Here is a 23,720-nt window from a genome sequence, read left to right as displayed (position 1 = left end):
TAGCATTAGCATTTAGCTCAGAGTACAGCTGTGCCTATGAATACATCCTCACAGAGCTGCTAGCTGCTGCCTTATGTACTCACATGTATCTTATGTGAAGCTGCGTTTGTGTGTTTTAGGTTTTATATCTATACATTTCAAACCTGCAAAACAAGAGTTTTGTGTACAGGTATCCATTAACTCAATCCTTATCTATGTGCACAGTATCTTACTCCTGTATGAGTATAAACGGACAACATTGACAGGAAAAAGGAGGTCTGCTGTTGCAAATTGGAGCTAGCATGTTATAAACTGGGTAAAACGGCCTTCAAGTTGGTTTGCAGAAAATAGGTCTGATCATGAGTGAACAACAACTCCTTGTGGAGATTCTGCAGCATGTTAAAGTGTTAGTTTCTGCATCTAATAGACAGAGAAAAAAACCCAAATTTTGGTTTACTTAAGGTTTCCTACATTTAGAGAAAGACGATGTGGACACGTGGCGCCACAGTCTACACCCACTTTATTTTAGAGAAAAAACAAATACAGGAATATTTTGAGGAAAATTTACTTTATGTGGTTGTAAAATCGATGAATGCCAGTGTATTGTGCTTCATCATCAGTGGGCATGAGCTAACCTATAATGCTTATACTTCCATATTAGCTTATTATTTAAGATCTGGGAACACAGCGTACTGTTACAACAGTTGTTGATTATACAGCAAAGTCTTTGGCTGAGGAAATGACGAGATGTAAACACAGAATTGTCTTTTTCTTTTCTTTTTTTCTGATATTCAAACTTCTTTGAAAGGTGTCCAAGCAAACAGTTTTGGATATCAATCTCTCATCCTGACAGGTAAAAACATTTCCACACAAATTTTTGTGTACATAACCAAATATTCACATTCCTCTGTTTGTTTACTGATAGTTAGGGGTGGGGGAAAAAATCGATACAGCATAGTATCGCGATATTTTGCGTGGCGATATTGTATCGATACACGGACGCCAAGTATCGATCTTTTATTATATAAACTATAAAAAAATATATATATATATAAGAGACCCCGGGGAAGACCCAGAGCACGCTGGAGAGATTACATCTCCCAGCTGGCCTGGGAACGCCTCGGGATCCCCCAGAATGAGCTGGAACATGTTGCCGGTGAGAGGGAGGTCTGGGTCGGCCTGCTTGCCCTGCTGCCACCGCGACCCGACCCCGGATAAGCGGTGGAAAATGGATGGATGGATATATATATATATTTTTTTTTTTAGAAAAATCAAGTCAATTGCTTTTTCAGTCCACTAGATGGTGCTGAGTTGTTTTCTGGTGAGGTCAGCAAAGGTCCCCGGTCAGCGTGATTGGTAGGAAGTTGGTCAAAACAAAGAGACATCTGGCCTCACGACGGGGTTAAATCTGCCAACAGTAGCCAGGCTCATGGGGAGAGTGCAGCGCATAACTGTCTCTTTGCCCTCGACGTCCACGCATCGCAAGTTATACTGAGTTATATAACTCTTATATCCTACTTATATAAGTTATAGTTCATATACTGAGTCCACACGTTTGCATTTAGTTAAGTTGGACTATGTAGTAATACAAACAGTTCAGTTTGTCAGGTGCAACATTTATGACATTGTTGGTCAGTCTGTCTGCTTGACAATCCTATTTTGCTGCAATAAAAATGATTGAAGTGAGATGAACAGACTGAAAACTTTATCTTATTAGATAAAACATGTTGACAGTTTTCCTTTGGGGACATAATTTGAAGTTGAAAAAAGTAATAAATCGCAATATAGGCCTATGTTATCGCAATACTCAGAATATCGCAGTATCTTGATAATATCGCCGTATCGTGACCTAAGTATCGTGATAATATTGTATCCAACAGGCCCTTTGAAATGCAAAATAATGGATTGTGCACAAATAGTCATTTGTTGGTCTTTTGAGTGCAATTCCTCCACTACAAGGACTAAACACTAAAATATCAAGTATAAGAACATTATTCTTTCACAATTCCCGCTTTGGTAACGAACATAATATCTCTCAACTTAAACGGCACTGAAATTAAGTTAGTTTTATCTTATCTTCAAATCAAATCTTCAAATGAGTCTGAAGGTGCATACAGTAATACTGGCATACGGTATCTGTGTGTGTGTGTGGGGGGGGGGGGGGGGGGGGGGGGGTGATGTCAATGTTCATGCAGGTGGAAAGCACTGAGGCAATTATTTGAATGGGGCTTGTGTGACATCGTGTGACAGGGTAACTGAGGACAAATATTGACTTTTGCTTCAGCGAGGGTTCTCCAAAGCTCCCATCATATCTGAGATCTCTCATCGCACTTCAGTCAATAGGTATGTTTTGTTAATGATGGATAACTGCCCATCATTTCTGCAAAGACAAACAGACCTTTAGCTCGAGGCTTCGAGAGCAAAGTGAAGGAATGAAACACAGGTGTCAGAGGAGGGCGGTGGGAAGCGAACCATAAATTACTGAACGTCCTTTGTTTGTCAGCAATAATGTGGAAAACCACTGTAGTGCTTTTTAATAATTTTTTAGTAACTTCAGTGAGCAGAGAAAATGAACGCATGTATCGGTAAAACAACAAAAGTTAAAAATAAATATCAGTCTCTGCTTTTTCCTAGTATTCAGGATCACAGGTGATTTATTTAAAATACTAAGTTAAGTATAATATTTAGTAAATAACTGGTTTCTGGAAGACACGGGAAAATGCTTGAGGCAAACTTTAATGTTGAATTTAAAAATCTCTTCCGCTTATCTTTTTTCTGTCAACACGGAAACTAACCTTTCCATACTTTCTTGCCCCCCAGCAATTCACAACAAACACCACTCACCAAATACACATATGACTACACGGCAGTGATAGTACAGTTCACTTCCTCAAAATCAGCAATTTCAAATATATTAAAAGATGACTCTCACATTGATTCAATCAGTATAATGTAAAAACTCTACAGTGAGCCTGACGGGTCAAGAGGTGCAGACGGTGTCGGAGACAGGAAACAGCCGAGTGTTGTCATACGCCATCTGGTTGATGGAGTTCCTTCTGGCTCGGAAGTATCAGCGTGATTAGATTGCAGATGTTATTTGTCTGGGTGGGGAGCGCTGCGGGCATCATAAACGACGACCAACGTGTGCCAAACTTTTTTGTGAGGAGATAGCTCCGAACATCAAGAACAGTGGGAGATCATATACTGAAGTAAAAGCTGGGATACATTGATGCAGTTAAATAAGGCTGCTATAGCAAGGCAACATATTTTATGAGACCATGACAAGTTTTGTCTGTAAAATCTTTATCTCCAAAGGTAAATATTCACGACAGCTGTTGGGTAATCATAGTTTATTAAAATGCAGATCCGTCTTAAACGTAGCAAAGTGGTCGCATAAAGTTGCACAAGAGAGAAATACTGAACTAAAGTAATTAAAGCACCTCAGACGCTTTATTTCTGTATTTAAAGTTGAACTGATCCATATCTGTATGTAATACAATTGGATTAAATGACATGACATGACCAGCTCTGCAGTTTGCCTCATCTCGTGTTTGTATCTTTTGTTAACTCATTGACCCAAACAGAGCTAAAAGCAGAGTGAATATTTAAGTGCATGAGCATGCATGTGTGTGTTCATGTATTAGAGACTATTGTGTGTCTCTCTGCCTTGGAAAAGTTAGTCCTATTGCAAAATGCAACATGGTGACTATATTTGAGGATGGTTGTTTAACTCACAAATGGCCGATTGCATTCAAAATATTACCAGAGCAATGTTTAGCAATGTGAAATCAACTTGTCTATAGACTATCAGGGGCACAGAGATAATATCCATTCATCAGTTTATTATGTTTGAATAAAAGCACAATCAATTATAATTTGCATGCTCAATAATCCTGAAACCAGATTCATACTTTTTGTGTGAAGTTTTTTCTAAGTCCTGCTGCAAAATGTTGGTAATCTTCTTCTGATTGTTTTGTAAAAGCATTCTAACTCAAATGCCACTTTCATATCCTATTTGTTTGATGGGATTGGACTATTATTATTATTATTCATTTACCAAAGTAGTCAAAAAGGAAGGTTGTCTCTGCTGCTCTTGCAGTAATTACAAACTGTCGGGTGACTTCATGCAATTAACTGGAATTAAGAGGTGTAGACGTTTGAGGTTTCAGGCTTCCTTGACATGGATCCAAACCTCATCAGAAACCTGTTTCCAAAAAAAGCGTGAAGCCTTTGAACGTCTTGTTTTACCAGTTTCTGTTCCAATCCAGGAACAAAGTAGTGAGCCTTAATATAGTCCAAAGGGGTTTAATTTGTGCAAGCTGCTTCCTATGTGAGCATGGTTCACCTGCAGAGACAGTTACAACTTTAATATGCGTCTTTTCACCCCGAGGCAGGAGGTGTCCCTCCCTTTTCTTCATCGTTGGTGAATACAGTTGCTGTATGTTGGGTGCTGTGGGCTTGGAAACAACTATTGTTCTCTGAAATAGACATCTGTGTTTGGGGATTTTCTTCTGTTGGTAACAGCTCTACCTTCGACTCCTGAGATTCTTATTTTCATTATTTTGGCCGTTTCGTGCAGGATGCCGTCAGAAGTGAAGTCTCCAGGTTACCTTAGCTCGTTGGTCGAATGGGCAGCAGTGGTATCGTTGCTTGTGGCATTGTGATTGAATGTCTGGCAACACAATATTAATGTTTGTGTTTTCAGGTGTCTATTCCTGCGCTCAACAGTATGACACCAACTTACAACTATCTACTGCTTCAGTCCTTTGTCTGGGGACATGCAAAGATGCATCCGGTAAAAGTTTTATGGAGATAGAATAAATAAATAAATACACCGACCAATGTAAGTTGAGAAACTAACAGGATGTGATCATGATTTAAAACTGTAGCTTTCAATGTTCAAACAGCAAAGGTGACAGAGTATCTAGATTTGCATTTAGGAAGTTGTTTCTTGCTGTTGGTCTGGAAAATATCTTTCGATCCAGTTACGTGACACTGTATAAATGATTTTGCACTGTTAAACAAACAGGTGAACGCCTGAACATTTTTCAACAGCAGACTAAAGACCGTGAAGAAAACATGAAATGAACAGACATGTATAGGAGCTAAAGAGAGGGCGGAAAGTGTTCCATCTCAACACTTCTTTTTTCATTGTTTGGTCTTGGTTTGACCAAACAATGAAAACTAATAATTGTTAAATTTGTTTATCACTTAAAAAAAAAAATCAATATCACGAAAGCAGCTATAATCAATGTTTCCATTAACAGTGTATCACCTGACATGACTATGACAATAATGATCCAGCAAAGATTCGTCACCTGACCCTGCACTTCCCCATGACTTTACGGAGCTTTTTTTTAGCGTCCTTCAGCTCATTGTTTTGGTTCACTCTCACCGCTCTCATCAGCGTTGTTCACATTGGACATGCACATTGACATAATCATGTATGGGTAGCAGGGATGGCGGATGTTTTGATTAATGAAACGCGTCAAAATTGATGGGAGAAGGAATTATCCTCTGTTGCAAATCACAGCTTTTCTTCAAATTTGTTGAAACAGGTTCCTGTTGTGTGAGGGCCTTATTAATAAGACAAACTCTGGTAACGTTTCAATGTTTTTCATTTGGTGCACCTGCTACATACATACTAATATTTGGATTTATACACAATAATATTTGTTAATTACATCTTTCTACCTCTTTCTATATGTTCTTTCTTTGACACTTTCTTATGCGTGTCTGTATTTTTTAAGCAAGGTGCTTATTGTTCCGTATTTATATTAAAGTTTTGTGTCAAAAAGCACATGCTGGCAGACACACACACACACACACACACACACACACACACACACACACACACACACACACACTCACACACTCACACATACACACATTTTACATGCTTTAATTGAGTCCAGCATTCACATCAACAAGCACATTTTGTGACACATGCGGGTAGAGAAAACCCTGCCTCTACCTAAAACTGTTAGAGTTGACATGGAACAAAAAACCTGTCCAGCTCTTCTTCTGGTTTGCCAGCCGATCATTCAGCTTGTTGTATAGAACATGTATATTCTAGCTCACTGATATTTGCAACTTTATGGGCCGGTATTTGATAAGCTTATCATAAGCTATTTGATAAGCTTTTCACTATCATAAAAACTCCACACACTTCCACCACTGCATGTCACATCTGTGCCTTCTATTACATAACACAACATAGCATTTGCCCTCACATCAGTTGTTTTGTTGCACATCTGCAGGACCAGGCACGCCTCTGCAGCGCTAACTGTTTTACATGCAGCACCGTGCTTTGGCAAGCTGCCCGGTTGTTGAAGTAGATCATCAGGAAGTGGAACTCGATCTCAAACTGTCCTTGAGACGAGCAACGTTAAAGTCAATCTGTCAACAAACCTCTCTGTCTGTTTTCGAGAGAAAAACATTTAATAGGCCTTCATTACTCAAAATGCACCATTTAAATGTTATCAGTTGTATTCATTACTCCTGTCATGTATTCTATCAGCAGCAGTTATGCATTTCTGAAACATGCCTGACATAATGCCACATGAAGGTGAAATCATTTTTACAAACTGACTCTATCGCCAAAAACAGTTGGAAGAGCTGTCATACAATGAAACTCTCATTCACTCAACAAAGCTTATTTAACAAAGTCAACATAATATTGACTTTGCTAAAACAACTCAGTTATTGACACCTGTTTACAGTAGGGGCACCTGCACAAAGCGTCACTTATTTCAAGATCACAGTGGGCCAATTGTGGTTTGGTATTTGATATCCAGTCTGTTGCTTTTCTTCACTCGTTGTCTTTGAGTCATGCGATTATTGTTCCAGAGCCAAGGTAAAGGTCAAACACTTGTTGAAGAAACTGCCATGCAAATTTTATTTAAGGACTGGATGTAAGTCAAGCCAAAATCAAACAGACGTTTGCTCTTCATAGAAATATGTAATTATTTAATATGAAACAGTTTTGATTACAAGGCGTTTAAAGTGTACCACATCCTAAACTACAGATTTGTGCGTGTAAGCACGCCTCACACAGTATAAATTAAACACATACGCAGGGGTTCATGCACAAGCACACACAAATACATACAATTTCAGGTGTAATTGTCCAATGAAAGGAATTTGTCATCGCTCAGAAGATTAGATGTGCAGTAGTCAGTACTTTTATTGTTGTAGGTTACCACAGTTTTGCTAATACCAAGGTGTTTTACAAACACCTGTTCTTTCTCTGCTTTTGACGGAGACACATTGTTCAAACTGGCATAAATTGCGCAAAGGGCTCCTCTAAAAAAGCAGTTCAAACAGAATTACACAATACTCACATTTGTGGCTAAAATACACTTAATTAAAGGCAAATAATCAAAATGTCAGAGGTGAGATGTGGTGTTGACAACGCTTTCTTTGTCCGTATAAAAGTAAATATTTAAATGTACTGTGCAGTGATAAAGATCTCAATATGTGCTTGTTTTTTGTTATTGTTAGTCATGAAATGACCCATGCAACTGAAATGCTGCTGGGAAACCACTGTAAATGAGGCATAATCGTATCATCCTATAGTCTCAAATGGAGTCACTTTATGATATAGCCTGTATGTAAGATGACGATAAAGCTGAATCTAAATACAAGTTGTGACACCTTTTTAACAATCATCAAACTTCCTATATGAATTATTGCACAGACAATGATGTTTAATACAAAATATTATAGTATAAGCGCAGGATGTAATCAACATGGATTAGAAGTACAGTTGTATGATGATTATCAGCACTTATAGGCCTATGCAGGCCTTAATTAACAAGGAGAAAGACATTGTTTTTTTGGCTGTTTAAACAGATCATTTTTCATGCAAGCAGCTCTTTGAAAGTTTTTTTTATTGATTAATTAAATTGATATTCACAAGTTTTCACTTAAATCGCAATAGCCATACTGTAATGTTTAAAGAGTATTATTATACGACTAAGTCCTTGTTAACACTTTCATACTTAACATTAACTCAGGGTGTGTAAATAAATATGAATGTCACTTCGAGCGACAGAACAAACCATTAAATTCGGAGCGCCACACTTGGACCGGCAGAGCGTCAAGCACAGTGAATGTGTAAAAGTTACTTTTTCCCCGTACTGTTTGATAAAATGTTTAGCTAAGCTACCTGGGTTACATTTTCCCTAACTCCTAACGTTAGCTATAGCCCAAGTTTTCGAACTTATTTTCATAGGCATATTGTTCCAGTCTCCCGTCTCATCACAATCATTCGTCATCCTCACCGGCAAGCACGAGAGGCGTTATTTTGTATTATAAATATTGATAGGATTATTTTTCCTTCGTCCATTTTAACTTAACCATTCATTAACTAGAGCTCTGTTTCTTAGAACAGCAGCAGTCTCATTTTAGTGCACAGCGTCAAATTGGATTTACGAACGCACCCTTAATATCAATTTACCACCGCTAGCTACCACTAGCTACCAGTAGCTACCAGTTAGCTAGCAAACATAACCACAGCATAGCTAATGCTAACCACAGATGAATCTTAACATTAGTCAAGTTGACACTCAACTCAGCTGATAACATTTTGATGGTTAACATTAAACTGTCGAAAGAAATGAAAAACAATAGCAAGACATGTTGTTTTGTGATAAATATAAATATAAGTCACAATGACTGATTAAATGATGATTAAACAGCTAGCCGCACATTAACTGCTACGCTAGCATCCATTACCACGGCATAGCTCACGCTAACCTATCTCTTGACGATTCTTACCATTTGTCAAGATGACACTTAAGTGACTGAACTCAGCTGATAATAAGTTTTCTACAAACAGACACTGACGAAAGTGAAAACTTGTATATAAGTCACGTTGTTTTGTGATAAATGTAAGCAAACATTGCCACAATGACAACATTATACAGCTACCCGCACGTTATAGCTGACGCTTACGCTAGATTTTGATAATAAACATTAAGCTGTCCCAAGAAAGCAAAAACAAAAGCAAGTTGGGTTGTGTTGTAAGAAATGCAGAAATAGTCACAAAGACAAAGTTACAGCTAGCCACACAAAAGGAAATCATTTTTGGGGAAATAATACGTGTTGAGGGTGTGGTAGGGCAGCGGTGAAGTGGAGTAAGCTGCACAGTAGTTTGAGATATTTTCCATGGACATGTGGATTTTATTTTTCATTGTATTGGACATAAAATCAGACTGACCACAGAGACTAGGCATCTACTTACTATTTAAGTCAACAGTAGGTAGGTATTTTGATAGCCTTCCAACACATGCAAGCTATATACATTAACTTAAGTACAATTTTTGACTTTACATGTATTTTAATAATTACATTTTATGCTACTTTACTCTTAACATTTAAGAGAGGATTTTTTACTGAGTTGCAATATTTCTTTGAGGGTTTTAAATACAACATGATGCTTATGACATATGATGCATTGTTAATAGATTATCTGAACATTATGCAATCTAAAGCAGTTAGAATTATCTCCACCTCCATCAGCTACATTATTGTACTTGGCACACCCACACAGGTGTTTTTACTTATTCCGGTTGATTACACATCAGCTGATCAGGAACCAGGACCTGTAGGACTGAAAGTGTTGTTACTGAGTGGTTTATCCTGGTGAAATAGAATCAATTGAAATTAGTTTAAAGTTGGCCATAGCTCCTCTGGAAATCACACGAGGTCACTAAACTTAATCTAGCCTAATAAAAGTTATTCTACAAAAGTGCATCACAGTACTGAGAAGAAGTCTTATCCTGGAGATTAAATAAAAACACCTGTAGGCCCTAGTGTTTGCTTTAATTGTTCCTCCTGTCTATACTGGTTTTAAGACAGACTTGAAGTAAATGTATCTATCAAGTAAAGGGCTTTCACCACATAATCTGTTAATGTTTAATTTTAAAGCTAGTGGTTCAAGTTTTCTAATAACATATTAATATCTTGGGAGATGAAGTTTTTCAAATGTTGTCTGAGCCTAATCACCAGACATTTATTTCTCGTAACTGCAGGTCACCTGAGAGTCTCCGTGAAACCAGGAAATGTAGACACATACAGTGAAGTATGAGAATATAAAAACTCAAAGTATCAATTCCACAACGTAAAGATGTCCCATTACATTGAATAAACGGTAAAGCTGCATTGGGAGTATTTCGATTGCCTCTCAACGGCTCTCAACATGGATACACCTGAACCCGTGGCTCATAGCTAACGGTGCTAACAGCGCTAAACTTACAAACTACGGTAAACATGCTGACAGAGCCAACAGTGTTTACCCGTGTCAACTGTAACCGCCGTATGAGAGCAGTGCAGAGCGGCGGCTGTGAACTAACCTGTGGGGCACGCTCACATGTGCTCACATGCGCTAACATGCACTAAAAGCATGCGTGGTTGGCTCGGCTATGTCATCAAATCAAAGAGAAGCTCGGATAACAACCTACACAGAGGGAGAGAGTCATTCATTCTCTGCTCAGGTTGACATTACTCCACTATTTGCTGCAATAGTAATGTTCAGAATGTGGTATATTGCTCCTTTAAGTAATAGTGCAAAGTATTGTTAGCGAAATGTACTTAAAGTATAAAAAAAGTAAAAGTACTCGTTCTACAGAAAAAATGGTCTCCTGTGGCTGATATATCATTATGTATGCCATAGATTTGTAATACGGATGGAGTGGTTTCCAACCTAGGGGTTGGGCACTTCCGAAGGGTCACCACGTAAACCTGAAGGGTCGTAAGATGATTAATGGGGTAGAATAAAAGTTCTGCTGCAAAAATTTGTATTGATATTTTAGACGTTTCTGTAAAATTTGTTTTTATTAATGAAATATAAATACAAATTTTTGGGCCTCTGACAGTTATTTACATGGAACCATGTGAGACGTTTAGAGCGGGAAAATCTCATAGACATCATCGTCGTCATCATCATCTGAACTCATGGACTCTTGGGCGTTTTTTGTGGGAACCACTGGTTTAATCTTTAATAATGTATTGTATTTCATAAGCTTGTGCTTTTTAAGTGTTAAATATAATTCTAAGAAATAGCAGTTACAGCTGTTAAATATATATATATATATATATAGTTGAGTAATAAGTAGAATATTTGCCTCTGAAATGTTGTGGTGTTGTGAATGGAAATACTCAAGTAGAGTACATCAAATTTGAAATTAAGGAGGTCCATAGTACTTGGAAAGAAAGCTTTTTGTTTTCATAGACATTTTTACTTTCAAAGTATATTCTTTAGTCTCTTACCATCTTGAATTGTCTGTCACCTAAGTACTGAGGTCAACTAGTAGTGTTTGAGAAAGTTTAATCTGAAAGATACATGGCACTTCAGACACACACACACCAACACACGCACACACACACACACACACACGCGCGCACACACAGAGTAAACACGACTGGCCTATAAATATAAATTGCAGTCAATGGAGCTGGAATTCCTTTGCACTCACTCACCGAGTCACTTGCCCTCACTTCTTTTCACTTTGTACACACCCCCAGCAGGTGCTTTCACTTGAAGTTTAGTTTGCAGTTGAGCTTTAGGCTGTGACTTTCAGTTTAAGCGTGATTCCACTAAAGAGCCTGGGAGGATCCGAGGCCTCGAGGCTGGTGGGCTCTGCTGACACTCTCTGGGGGGGGGGGAGAAAAGATTGAAGGGCGCCCACTGCCATACTGCACCTCTTTCCTCAGGTAACACCCGGGCATCCCGTCTGAGCTGAGCATCGGTCTGCAAACGGGATCAAAAGGCAGTCGTTCATCCTTCAACAGGACCAGAGCTGCATCGCATCTTTTATCACCCAGTCAAGTCTCTGCCTCTGGCCATCAGAGCATCTTTGCCTCGGTAAGAAGACACTGCTTGACACAATCACCATCGTATCTTTCAGAGAGCACAAAGGGCATCTTCTGTGCAACTTACCTGGAACAGGATTAAGAATATCTAGAGAGGTGACTCATGATTGTCTATGATTATTAATTTATGGTTGTACACACTTAAATCTTTGGCAGTCAGTTAAAAATATTATGAATAATATGATTTATTGCCAGAATTTTGGAACTTTCTTGTCCACAATTGTCTTTAGCTTCAGAACACAGGATTAAAAACAACAAAAGACAATTGATGAGGACAGAAAAGCTGTTATCTCATTAATTTACCTAATCATTTCTGTTTAGTTTTCTTTGTGTTTGCTCTGTATATCTCTGGCATGCTTACTTGTTTTTCTTGTTTCTGTACATGTATAATTTGTGTCAAAATGTGGACAGATAAAAGGTGTCTGACAGTGTAATTGGTGGTTTGATGCCCAAAAAATGATGAGCTGACATATTCAAAATAAATGTTTCACTGCTGTCAGGGAGATTTAATTACGATTTTTATTAAAGGTGAAAATTTAACACAGATCCCCCAAGACAAGACTGTAATAAGAGTATACATTTCAAACAGACAACATGATTGGACTGTTGTTTCTGAATGTGCAGGTGTCTGTTCCCCCCCTCAATCAGATCTTTAATGTCAAGCTGATCTGTATCATTACTCCACAGCATCACTCTGGTTTAGGTTATTAAAAAACAGATTTGGATCTTATTTATGGAGCATGTTAAGCTGCTGTGACTCAGTAATAGACTAAATGAGGTTTTACTGTTGGACAACAAACACACCATAGAAGGCTGAACTTCAGCAAAAAAATTAAGTTTACAGCAGCATCCACCTTTTCTGAACCTCACTTAGCCTCTGATGACTTTTTGTACCACAGTTATATATATAGCACACTCAAGATTTCAACACTATTATGTATTAGGAATCAGTATTGGGTTACAATCAATCAGAGAACAGTTCTAATGACATCTTAAATATGGAGATATTGGTGCACATTTTCTCTATTCCTCGTTTTGCACTTGGTTGTTCACATAAAAAAATGATGGAAATAGCGAAAAAGGGGAGCTTGAGAGAGAGAGGGTCAAACCCAATCACGTTGTAAATATTACATTGTCGGTTTCGAAAAGTTATAGAAATGGTCAGACACAGAAGCACTGGCATTGGGCCAGTATCAGGAACCAGTGAAAATCAAGGAGACCATCTGACAAACACCTCTGATGAAGCATACTTTAGTATAGAGAAGATTCTGTCCAAATTTAGCAGAAATTTAAAGGAAACGTCCATCATGTCAACAAAAGAAAACGAACAAAAATGATGAAAACGTGATGGAGTATAGCATTTATGTTGGTTTCATAAATTGGAGGAAAGTCTCCTAATTGGTCCACACAGATGTGATTTTTGTCTCTTCAGTGGACGTTAAATTCACATTTTTCATGCACATCATGATATATTTACGAGGTCACATTTTGCTTTTCATGTGACATTTTATAAGCGTCTCCACTGACTTTTTTTTTTTAAATGTACAAATAGAAAATATGCACAAAAAAAGAAAAGAAATGGATAGAAGCTGACTTGTGTCAGTCTGCACTATCAGCCCATAAATCAATCATAAGGTAGTTAAATCTACAACTGGGTTTTAAATGACACCTTTTAAAGCAGCTGCAGATTATGCCAGATATTGTGTTACCTTTTTAAACTACTATTAACACCCTGCTCCTTCTGATCTTCCAGCTGCGTGAGCAGCACAAGCCTTAGGCCTCATGGTGAGTCCGTATCTTCACTATCTCTGCAGGTGACAGGTTTATTTCTCCATCCGTCCGTGCTACGCCTCCAAATCTCAAGGTCCAATTTCAGCCAAGTGAAGTTTATTATCTGCATCAAATTCATTTTCACCAACAGTAAAGCTTTTGCACTGGTTCCTGATACTGGCCCAATGCCAGTGCACCTGACGATCAGCAGAAATTAATCACCGGGTGCACCAATATTGCAATAGTGTTTTCCCCTTGTTGTTGGGAACAATGACTTCCTTAGTGGATCCAAGTTTCCCTTAAGAAACAATAACAAGAAAAAGAAAAAGAAAAAGTCTCCCTTTAACGCTCTCATGGCAAACAGTCACGCCTGGCTGTACACACTTTAACTCCAGACTCAAACAACACAGAGCTTTTCTTTTTCTTTTTCTTGTGACGAGCCGAGGAGCTAATAAACATTTTGGTTGCTATTAGATAGACGATCTCAAATCTCACACATGACCTTTTCTTTTTTTTCAGCTCAGATTGAATCATCCAGGTTAAACAGACTTTGGAAGAAAAGGTTTTTGCTTGTTTTAATCACTACTCATTAACTTTAATCTAAACACTTCAGCCAACTCCTGTCACAAAACTGTTTCAGCAACAGTGATGAATGGGCTAACGCGTTCATTTCAGGCTAGATTAGTTTGTATTGGTCTGCAACTTTTAACCACTTTCACATTGAGAGAGGGTTTGGAAGGTCTCACAAACTCTTTAACTCAATTTAAACAGCTGTTTCCTGTCTGGTTCTGCATCAAAACTCTTATTTGGGCTTTTGATTTTTTTTTTCCTGTTTTTTTTCCTGTTGAAATATAACATGTTACACTTTGCTCAGTTTTGTTTCGTTTTTTTGTCGAACAAAAAAAACAAACATGATTCCAATAACACAGCTCCAATCATATAAAATCCAAGGTGATGATACCCCTCAAATAATCACCCTCTCCATGTTAAATGAGACCAAGCATGTGGGAGAAATATGGTTCCCAGGGTGGACGCCAGCATGGAAGGGAGTCCTTTTCCGTCGGTGTCAAAGGGTGACTTTGCTGAGTAAATGGAGCAAGCTCTAATGCTCCCGAAATGAATATCAGCGATCTGACCAAACTCATTTAGAGATCAGTCAAGGTCTTAATCCCTCTCTGCAGGGGTGTGTGTTTGTGTCTTTTTATTGTGCTCCCTCTTCCTTTTGGAAGAAGGTAATATGGCTAAATTTGCTTCGCTAATGGGCTTAGCGCAAGCTGTTACAGAGCACAGTTGACGCGAAGCAGCCAGGCTGGGATACCAGTGGCTTTTAATCTGACTCCTGGTGGAGTGAAAGGGAGTGTGGGTTATAGTTTACGAGGAATTTGGAGATAAAAGGAAGACTGGGTAGGAGGTTTTACAGTGGGGGGTTCAGGACCAAAGTCTGGAAGGGTAATCTTTTTTAGGGGCGGGGAAGATAACTTCACTTCACTTTTGGGGAAGTTTGGTAAATGTGTCAATAAGAAAAAAGAAAACAATCACCTGATAGGTTTTTAATATCAGCATTAGGAAAGGGTTTGGGCCAAAATCCTACCAAAAATGAAGAGACTCTTAAAGTACAATTAGCGAAGAAATGTGCAACAAAATGGGAAAAAACGTTCTCCTGGTGATGGTACAATGATCAAAATGTTCCACATTTTTTACTTCTGCACAGTAAATTTACATTGTTTTGCATCTGTAGAGCATTTTCTTGTATAATAAAGATTTAATGTCACCTGGATTACTTTCAAGCTCCCTCGCAAATGATTTTGCGTGATGGGTGTTTATCATTTAGGCAATTTTACGATACTTTTAATTTCATTGTTGTGTCTTGACAAATAAAGTCGTGACCCTCCTTGAACATGTGTTCTGTGGGAGCACACTTCCTTTACAGTGGCGTGAGCCACAACCACCGATAACCCGGTGTGTGACAGCAGTGGGCCCTCCCATGTGCCAGCTGTGGCAGGTACACATTATGGGAGCCATATGCGAGTTCGCCCTGAGATTACAACACTTGTGCTACAGCTGACGTCCATAAATGCTTATGACGGCAATTTCCTGTTAAGAGGAAAGCCGTCGCAGCTATCGGTCGAGTCTTCATAAAACTTGATTGTTTTGAAACATGTGGTTTCAGTGGACGCTCTTCTCCACATTATCTAACTTGATTAAAAAACTCCAGCTGACAGTGGAGACAGAAAGGCTGCAGAGACGGCACCTTGAAAGCCGAGGCAGGCGGCGGAGCTGCTTCAGGTCTCAATACAAGTCACCTACCCCCAACGCATCAGCCATTCTGGGCCACTGACCCACAAATAAGAGACTCAGTCAAATCCATTTTGCCCCATGCCTGTCAGCGCTGTGTGTGTTTTAACTCTCTTGAGGGTCATTTCCCCAGAACCTCCATCAGGCTCAGGGTTCTTATAGAGCGTCGAGCAGCACGGCCTCAACTCAGTTCTGCTCATAACACACTACGAAAAGGGGACTCTAGTCTGCAGCTGCTCGGATGGAGTTTATTACTAAACTAAAACAGTTGCTGGTTTAGCAGCCAGAGAATTGCAGGAGAGGAACTGTCTGAGAAGGTAGTGTCTTTTTGACTTGAAGCATGAAATGAATATAATCGAAGCGACGATGAACTGCTTGAATGTTTTAAAGTTTTTCAGATTGCAAATTTAAATGTTATATCTACATTTAAAACATATTCTCCTTTCAGCATTGCTGAAAGGAGACTTTAAAAAGTTTGCACGGTTCTCAGTTCATGTGCAGGTTAGAAATATAGAGTTTAATGTGGCTTTTCCTGTCTCCAGGTACCAGTTATGTCAAATCCAGGGGGCAGTTTATCTGAAGGCACAGTGTATGGATCACGGATTGCGATGACAGAGGACTCCCTCGCCCTCCTGGAGCGGAACAGAGGCTCTGCAGAACCCTGGGACCTTGGGGAGACCAAACCAAGCGGGGAAGCCCAGTGTGGCGTGCCGGGCCTCTACCTGTCCTGCTTCGACATGCTCCTCACCGAAGACGCCACCTGGCTGGTGAAAGTTTCAGATGCCTCCCCGGCGCTGGCTGTGCCCATGACTCGCATGGAGGACGAGGACGAACCCGAGCAGTGCCCCGTCATCGATAGCCAGGAGCAGGGACTCTCTCCTGGGCTGGAGGGGCAGGAGGAGGAGCGGTCTCTGGAGCAGGTGCAGAGCATGGTGGTGGGAGAAGTGCTGAAGGACATTGAAACAGCCTGCAAACTGCTCAATATCACCGCAGGTAGGCTGCCTTCCACCACACCCACTACTGCAATCTGTCATCTTCAAAAACCCATTATTTGCAAGTAAAAGGATATTGATTTAACTTAAGCTACTGGATCGTGACAGATCTCCTAGGTCATATTCGTACTGACGCAAAGCCGTGTTTGCCTGCTCCAGGATCTGTTTAATCCTGACATTTGCATGAGTTCTCCTGGATTGTGACAGTGATGTTTCTCTACTGCCAGTAAACAGTGTACACAGTCTTAAGGGCGAGGTCTCCCTGCTGCTTGCAAAAAGCAAACAGAGGAAGCAGTATGTATTGTAAGGCTTCTGGCTGTCATAAAGCAGGCATCTGATCTACTGATTAGAATTGTGCTGGCATAAAAGTGTGATTACCTCGTGGTTTCAGTGAACGTATCTTGCGTAAATGTAGCAGATCATAATACACACAAACTTACCTTGACTCAATATGACTTGGATGAACAACCTCACGCCGGGTTAGTTTTCTCACCGTTTTCCCACCGTGCTCTGTTTTCGTAGACCCTATAGATTGGAACTCGGGGAACGTCCAGAAGTGGCTGCTGTGGACTGAACATCTGTACAGGTTGCCCCACGCAGGAAAGGCCTTCCAGGACCTGATAGGAAAGGACCTGTGTGCAATGAGCGAGGAGGAGTTTCGCCAGCGCTCGCCGCTGTGTGGCGACACGCTGCATGCACACCTGGACATATGGAAGTCAAGTGTGTGATATTTATTTAACATAAAATAACGTTTGGCTGTTTGAGTGTGTCTTTGTGTGTTTTATCTTTTTTATTTATTTTTTTACTTAAATGTCTCTTCTCTCTCTCCAGCTGCCTGGATGAAAGAAAGGTGTTCAGTTGGAGAGACGAAAACTACCGGTAGGTTTGGTTTCCTCATACACCCGTCATTTAATGACAATAATAAACTCTACCAAATAAAACATTGTGACTTTGCTCGGAATTACGCAAAATGAAATGATATGAACATTTACCACTAAACATTTAGGTTAACTTACTTTTTAGTGAGTACAAGATTTGGACTGTCATGCAAAATCAAGCTCCTGCTTTGTGAAACTCCTGGTTAGTTTGGAGACGACTTTGCCTCGTACTCCTTTGGGCCTCTGGCTATGTGTGATTTTCTCTGACAATCCTTAAAGTCTGAATGTTGTTTTTGTGTCATCTAGGCGGTGAGGATCTTTGGTCCGAGGCAGATTCGTCTTGTTCCGGTCAGCCCATTCATCTGTGGCAGTTCCTCAGAGAGCTCCTGCGTAAACCTCACAACTATGGACGCTGCATTCGCTGGCTCAATAAAGAAAAAGGTATTTTCAACTTTTTTTAAGGCTACAGTATTGGAAGTACTCTGAGGTTTCACTTTGGGAATTGTATTGCTTCATTTTAACATCAGGATGCACGTTGGAATGAAGGGGAAAAATAAAGTGGCCCTTATTCAACATCTCACAAGCAAAAATGTATATTCATACTTTAGGTTTAACTTGTTCACATTGTTTTAAATTGTTAAAATTAAGAAAAATATTTTCAGTAAAATGATCTGTAATGCTTCCTTCTTAATCAGGTCAGTTTAGACACTTTCTTCTCAATGAGACTATTGGTTTGAATAAAATAAAATAAGTGTGCATGTAACTGGAAGACATTTTTCTTTAAATTGTAAACACCGGCCGTTAAGTTCACTTTGTGGCGCATCGTTACGAACTCCGTATCTCTTGTGATTCCCACCAGGTATTTTTAAAATCGAAGACTCGGCTCACGTTGCGAGGCTGTGGGGGCTCAGAAAGAACCGACCTGCCATGAACTATGACAAGCTGAGCCGCTCCATACGCCAATACTACAAGAAGGGCATCATCCGCAAGCCTGACGTGTCTCAGAGACTGGTGTACCAGTTCGTTCACCCAGTATGAGGCAGCTGCCTACTGGGAGGAGAAGGAGGAGACGGAAACCTACAAAACTAAAAGGACCCACTGTCTCACCATGCACTTGAACACCTAAGCCGGAGATGAAAAGGTGACAGTAAATGCGTGCACCGACCAACCCCAATTGGTACACACTTCCACTGCCAGCACTGAAGCAACAGCTGCTGCTTGAGGGTTTATCTTTGGCGAGAGGAAGAGACAAAACTATGTGGCTGTTGAGGCTTTTTTCTACTGCAGAATAAAAACAACCACAAATTTTTAAAAACAAAAACAGAAACTGCCTTTGCATGATCTGCCTGTTTATTTTTCCATAATGTGATTCTCAATTACAGTTAGAACTGATTGCACTTACGTACACGCCTCAGGAAAACGCCCACAGCTACATTTGTTTTGTCTTTTCGTTCCACTCAACTTGATCAATGTCTCTGTTTGAATTAGAGTCAGTTTTCCTGCCACAGGTGGTTAGGAAAATTTTGCTTTTTTTGGGGGTTTGGTCCTGGCTCTGCTATACACACAAGCAGTGAGTCAGCTCCTGTAATCCATCAACCATCTTTTCTCTCATCTGAAACGTACAGAGAGGGAGACTTTTGACAGTTTGCCGGATCCAAGAGTGAAAACCTGTTATCAAAGGATCTTCAACACTAGTAAATTGTTTTTTTAAGGTGTAGCTTGGTAAGGAGTGATGCATTTCCTAAGTATTGTTTCACTGCTGAGGAGCCCTGCTTTATATTGTATGCTGTAAACTTCTATGTATTGGTTTGTATTGCTGTATATTGCATTTTATATTGTGGATGTTTTATTACGAAGATCCAAAATGTTCAGTAAAATAAAGTACAATGAATAAACATGAAATAAATAATCATATAAATAAATAAATAAATACAAACAAAATGATACAACCGTGAAATTGTAAAGTCATTTAATGAAGGCTCTTAATTAAAATGGCTTTATGGTCAGTACACCACAACTTTGGTGGAGTGAAAGTTCTTGACATTATACAATTCGAAGTTTCTTATTCTGCAGAAGGCGACTCCTCTGGTTGTAAAAAGAAGTCTGATTGTATATAAGTCTATGAGAAAATTACTCTACTTTTCTCTTGATTTATTCCCTCAGTAAACATTGTAAACATGAGTTTATGGTCTCAATCTCTAGTTCAAGTCTTCTTCAATACAGCATGATGTTCATTTTGTAAATTATGGTCCATTTAGAGTCAAATAGGTCATAAAGCAGGGTGTGCTTTTGAATACCTTGATTGAGTGACAGGTCGCTGGCATTGCTTTGTCCAGTCTGGAAGTTGTCCTTGTTCTCCTCATCGATCTTTACCCCCTTTTAGTGTGTTTTCAGTGAGTGAAAGTTAATTAACTGTAACATTTTGGTCGCATGAATATGTCTTATTCAGCATTTAGTTCTTCTGAGCTCCACCCTCTCGTGTCGCTTCTGGTTGCAAAAAAACAAGATGGCGACGGCCAAAATGCCAAACTCAAGGCTTCAAAACCGTAATCTACAAACCAGTTGGTGACCACATCCACTTCTTATGCACATTCCTGATTGACAAACAAAGACGTGATTAAAAGTAACATTATTGAACAAAATGCTAATTGGGGAAAAATACTGTTCTGAAACAACAGACTTTGAAAATAAATGATTTTGACAATGAACGGATTGAATGCAATAAAAATGACCTGCAATAGTCTTTTTATTGGATTATTTCATAATTTCACAGTTGTGTTTTATGTTTCACTGATTCATCAAATTTTTGAAGCTTACTTTCAATTATTAACATCTGGATATTGCCTTAATTAATGTCTGCCTGAGGAAGGAAAGAATATTCAAGCTTCAAGCAAGACTTAATAAACTCTATATTTAAACTGAATATGCATCTGTGTGGTGTCTCTAAGTCATAAAGGGTTTATAGTGCATGTAAATGTAACCAAGTGTGCTTTATAAAGCAGGCTAAACAACTTTAAACAGTTATTAGGAGGCACTAATACATTTTCTTCTGACGACTAACTGTTTCTTTCATATCTGCCAAAAAAAGCTGGCCTTCGGCTATAATGAGCAGTTTAATCCTGCAGGTAAGAGTGTGTTGTGGAAGGTATATGCTCATCCCTGCATACAATGTAAAGGCTTTAATTCTCATAGGAGGAAACATGGATCTAAGATTTAAGTCTTAAGGTGATTGTGTGATACATGGTTATGTTAGTTATCAGAGCCATCGGGATGAAAGACCCGGAGAGCACACTGCGAAAAACAACAACCGTTTTTCAACATCCACCCTGGAAAGATGAGTCCATGCCAACACACATCCTTCTCAACTCCCTCTGTAGGGAGGGGCAAACACAGACAATATTAAAAGAGAAGAATCTATCCTAATACCCTTTTAAACCCGTTTAATTTGAATCGTTTTCCCTGCATTATCTTATCCTTTTTTTTTAAACATCAACTTAAATGCCCAGTTTGCCAAAGTTCTTGTCTTTCATTGCTGAACAGGTGTTGAATTAATTAAACCTTCTGATTGGTTGAGTAACTTTAGCCGAAAAACTTTATTTTAGAACTTTAGCTATTTCTGCTACTTCAACAATGAATCTTCTCCCAACGCGGCAAAATGAGGACATTTTGCACTGATTCTCAGAGACGTATGCTTTGGAAGGTAAAAAAATAATGCCAGTAAACGATAGCAGCTAGAACTGTCTGTGTCTGTTTGTTAAAGGTGAAAAGAATACACACGCACCACCCAACCACAAAATGTACTCAGAAAAGCAAATAGTAACAGTTGCAATGTTTTTTTTCTTTTGTTTTTTCAGGCTTGCTGTCCCTGTAAGTCATGTACAATCTGTACTAGAATAAAATCCTCAGAAAATACGCAAATATCAACAAATAATAACTACAAATGTAGTCTAAAACGATCTGCATTAGTTGACTGATGTCCACACCACAAACAAGTAGCATGTCATTAAAGTTTTGAAGAATAAAAATCAATCAATCTGTCTACGTTGGGGAAAGTCCTGAGACACTGTGGGAATCTTGTTAGCTTGTGTATGACGTCCATTAACTGGCAGCAGGTGTGTTGATTTACCGGATGATACTGAAGGATTCTTGGTATTTGTGGGATTCTGACTCACATTATGATGATTAAAGGGACAAAGAGCTGAATGTGGTTACTGCTGACCTCTAGTGGCAAACTCGGGCATGACGTTCAACGTTAAACCCAGGGGACACAGACTTAACCTTAATTTAAGTCCTTCTCAGACTAGATTTTAAAGCTCGGACTGTCTTCTTTACATACTCTGAATTCATTCAAAAGGGGGCACCACTCTTGATATATTTAACATAATAAGCATTCAGTCTTTTGCTTAAATGTGCATTGTCAACTGGGAAACCTTTATACACACAGGTGTGTGCCTTTCATCGTCAAATCCTGTCCAATCAATTTAATGTACCACAGGCGAACTCCAAACATCTCAGAGATGATCAAGACAAATGGGAGGCACCTGTCATGGCAAAGGGTCTGAGTACTTACATAAATGTGATATTTCAGTTCTTTTCTTTCTCATAACTTTTCTAAAATACTGTTTTCACTTGTCGCTGTGGGGTTTTGAGCGTAGATTGAAGAGGGACAAATGAATTTGAACAAGTTTAGTAAAGGCTGCCACATAATAAAATATAGCAGTCTGAATACTTTCTGAATTCACTGTAGATTATTAATATTGCTTTTACTGGTTCTTTATTGTTTTTACTGTTTCTGAATTCACCATGTAAAGTGCCTTGAAGTACCCTTTAAAGCGCTATACAACATAAATGTATTACTATTATTAGATCACTCACCGGGGTAATTTGGCAGAACCTTGACCTTTGATACTTACAGTACAAATTGCTGATACAGTAATGTACTGTAATGCTACTTGTAATTTACTATTTTGACATTGTTGTATTGGTACTTTCACTTAAGTTAAGGATCTTACTACTTCTTCCACCACTGACCCTGAATGATTTTTTTTGTATTTGTTGTATAATGAGGACAAATATTGACTCAAAAATATTTAAATTCATGAGGCAATTTGCTTTAATTAAAGTCTACTACTTTTGATACATCATATTATTCTAATATTTAGCTATTAGTCCTTTTGTTTCTTTGTTAACAGATCGCTATGGGTAAGAGATAAATGGCGGTGGAATGAAACTTAGTACATTTACTCAAGTAAAGTACAATTTGAGAAACTTTAGTATTTCTATTTCATCCTACTTCATATTCCACTATTATTCTAAGGGAAATACTTTAAAACTCCATTTATTTGACAGCCATGGTTACTGTTTACTTTACTGATAAAGAAGAAAAGGAAATTACACGTACAATTATTTTATAAATCTGATGAATTTCTATAGATTAAACTACCAACAGAACATAATATAGCTGAACTTAGACACATTAATGCATCAGCAATAATAAACCAATAATCAAATATGTAATAGTATGGCAGAGGGGGAATTTATCCTGCAGAATGCGTGCTCAGTTCCCCAGTGTCTCTTGCGTCCCCTTACTTGTGTTCCCCAGTTGTCCCCACCTCCAGGGTCCCCTGATTGTCCCTCTGTGTGTTTAGGTGTGTATGTGTGTATCCCGTCCTGACGCCAACCTGGGCTCTAAGTCTACCCACACACGCACCTGACATCAATCAGCTCGTCACCTCTCCCTGCACCCACACACCTGTCAGCAATTCACTCATCACCTCCACAGTACATCAACCCTGGCTCTCCTCCCAGCTCCTACAGTAAATGCTTCAGGAAGCAGCAGTTTGTGTGTTTTTTTAAGAGTTAGCCTCATGCCAATTTACTCCTGATGATTAATACTTTGTGTTCCACCACTGTTGTAAACACTGAAACA

At 39.1% G+C, this 23,720-nt stretch overlaps 1 protein-coding gene across 1 annotated transcript; it reads left to right on the top strand.

The window, feature by feature from the left end:
• The first annotated feature begins 16,472 nt into the window (after positions 1 to 16,472).
• spdef (SAM pointed domain containing ets transcription factor) lies at positions 16,473 to 18,829 on the top strand. The gene is made up of 5 exons (XM_076097078.1): positions 16,473 to 16,914; positions 17,436 to 17,633; positions 17,745 to 17,792; positions 18,098 to 18,232; positions 18,651 to 18,829. The coding sequence occupies exons 1-5, from the start codon at positions 16,473 to 16,475 to the stop codon at positions 18,827 to 18,829; spliced, it is 1,002 nt and encodes a 333-aa protein (XP_075953193.1).
• The last annotated feature ends 4,891 nt before the right edge of the window (positions 18,830 to 23,720 follow it).

This window comes from Anarhichas minor, unplaced genomic scaffold (assembly GCF_050575085.1).
Source record: "Anarhichas minor isolate MPS153535 unplaced genomic scaffold, ASM5057508v1 ptg000023l, whole genome shotgun sequence".
Classification (NCBI taxonomy): Eukaryota; Metazoa; Chordata; class Actinopteri; order Perciformes; family Anarhichadidae; genus Anarhichas; species Anarhichas minor.
This window is presented reverse-complemented; position numbering and strand designations above follow the sequence as displayed.

Excerpts from the sequence above, each read along its gene's own strand:
- spdef (XM_076097078.1), top strand. The coding sequence starts at position 16,473 with ATGTCAAATCCAGGGGGCAGTTTATCTGAAGGCACAGTGTATGGATCA. Across the intron at positions 17,793-18,097 it reads TGGAGAGACGAAAACTACCG|GCGGTGAGGATCTTTGGTCC; the intron begins GTAGGTTTGGTT and ends TGTGTCATCTAG. Across the intron at positions 18,233-18,650 it reads CTGGCTCAATAAAGAAAAAG|GTATTTTTAAAATCGAAGAC; the intron begins GTATTTTCAACT and ends GATTCCCACCAG.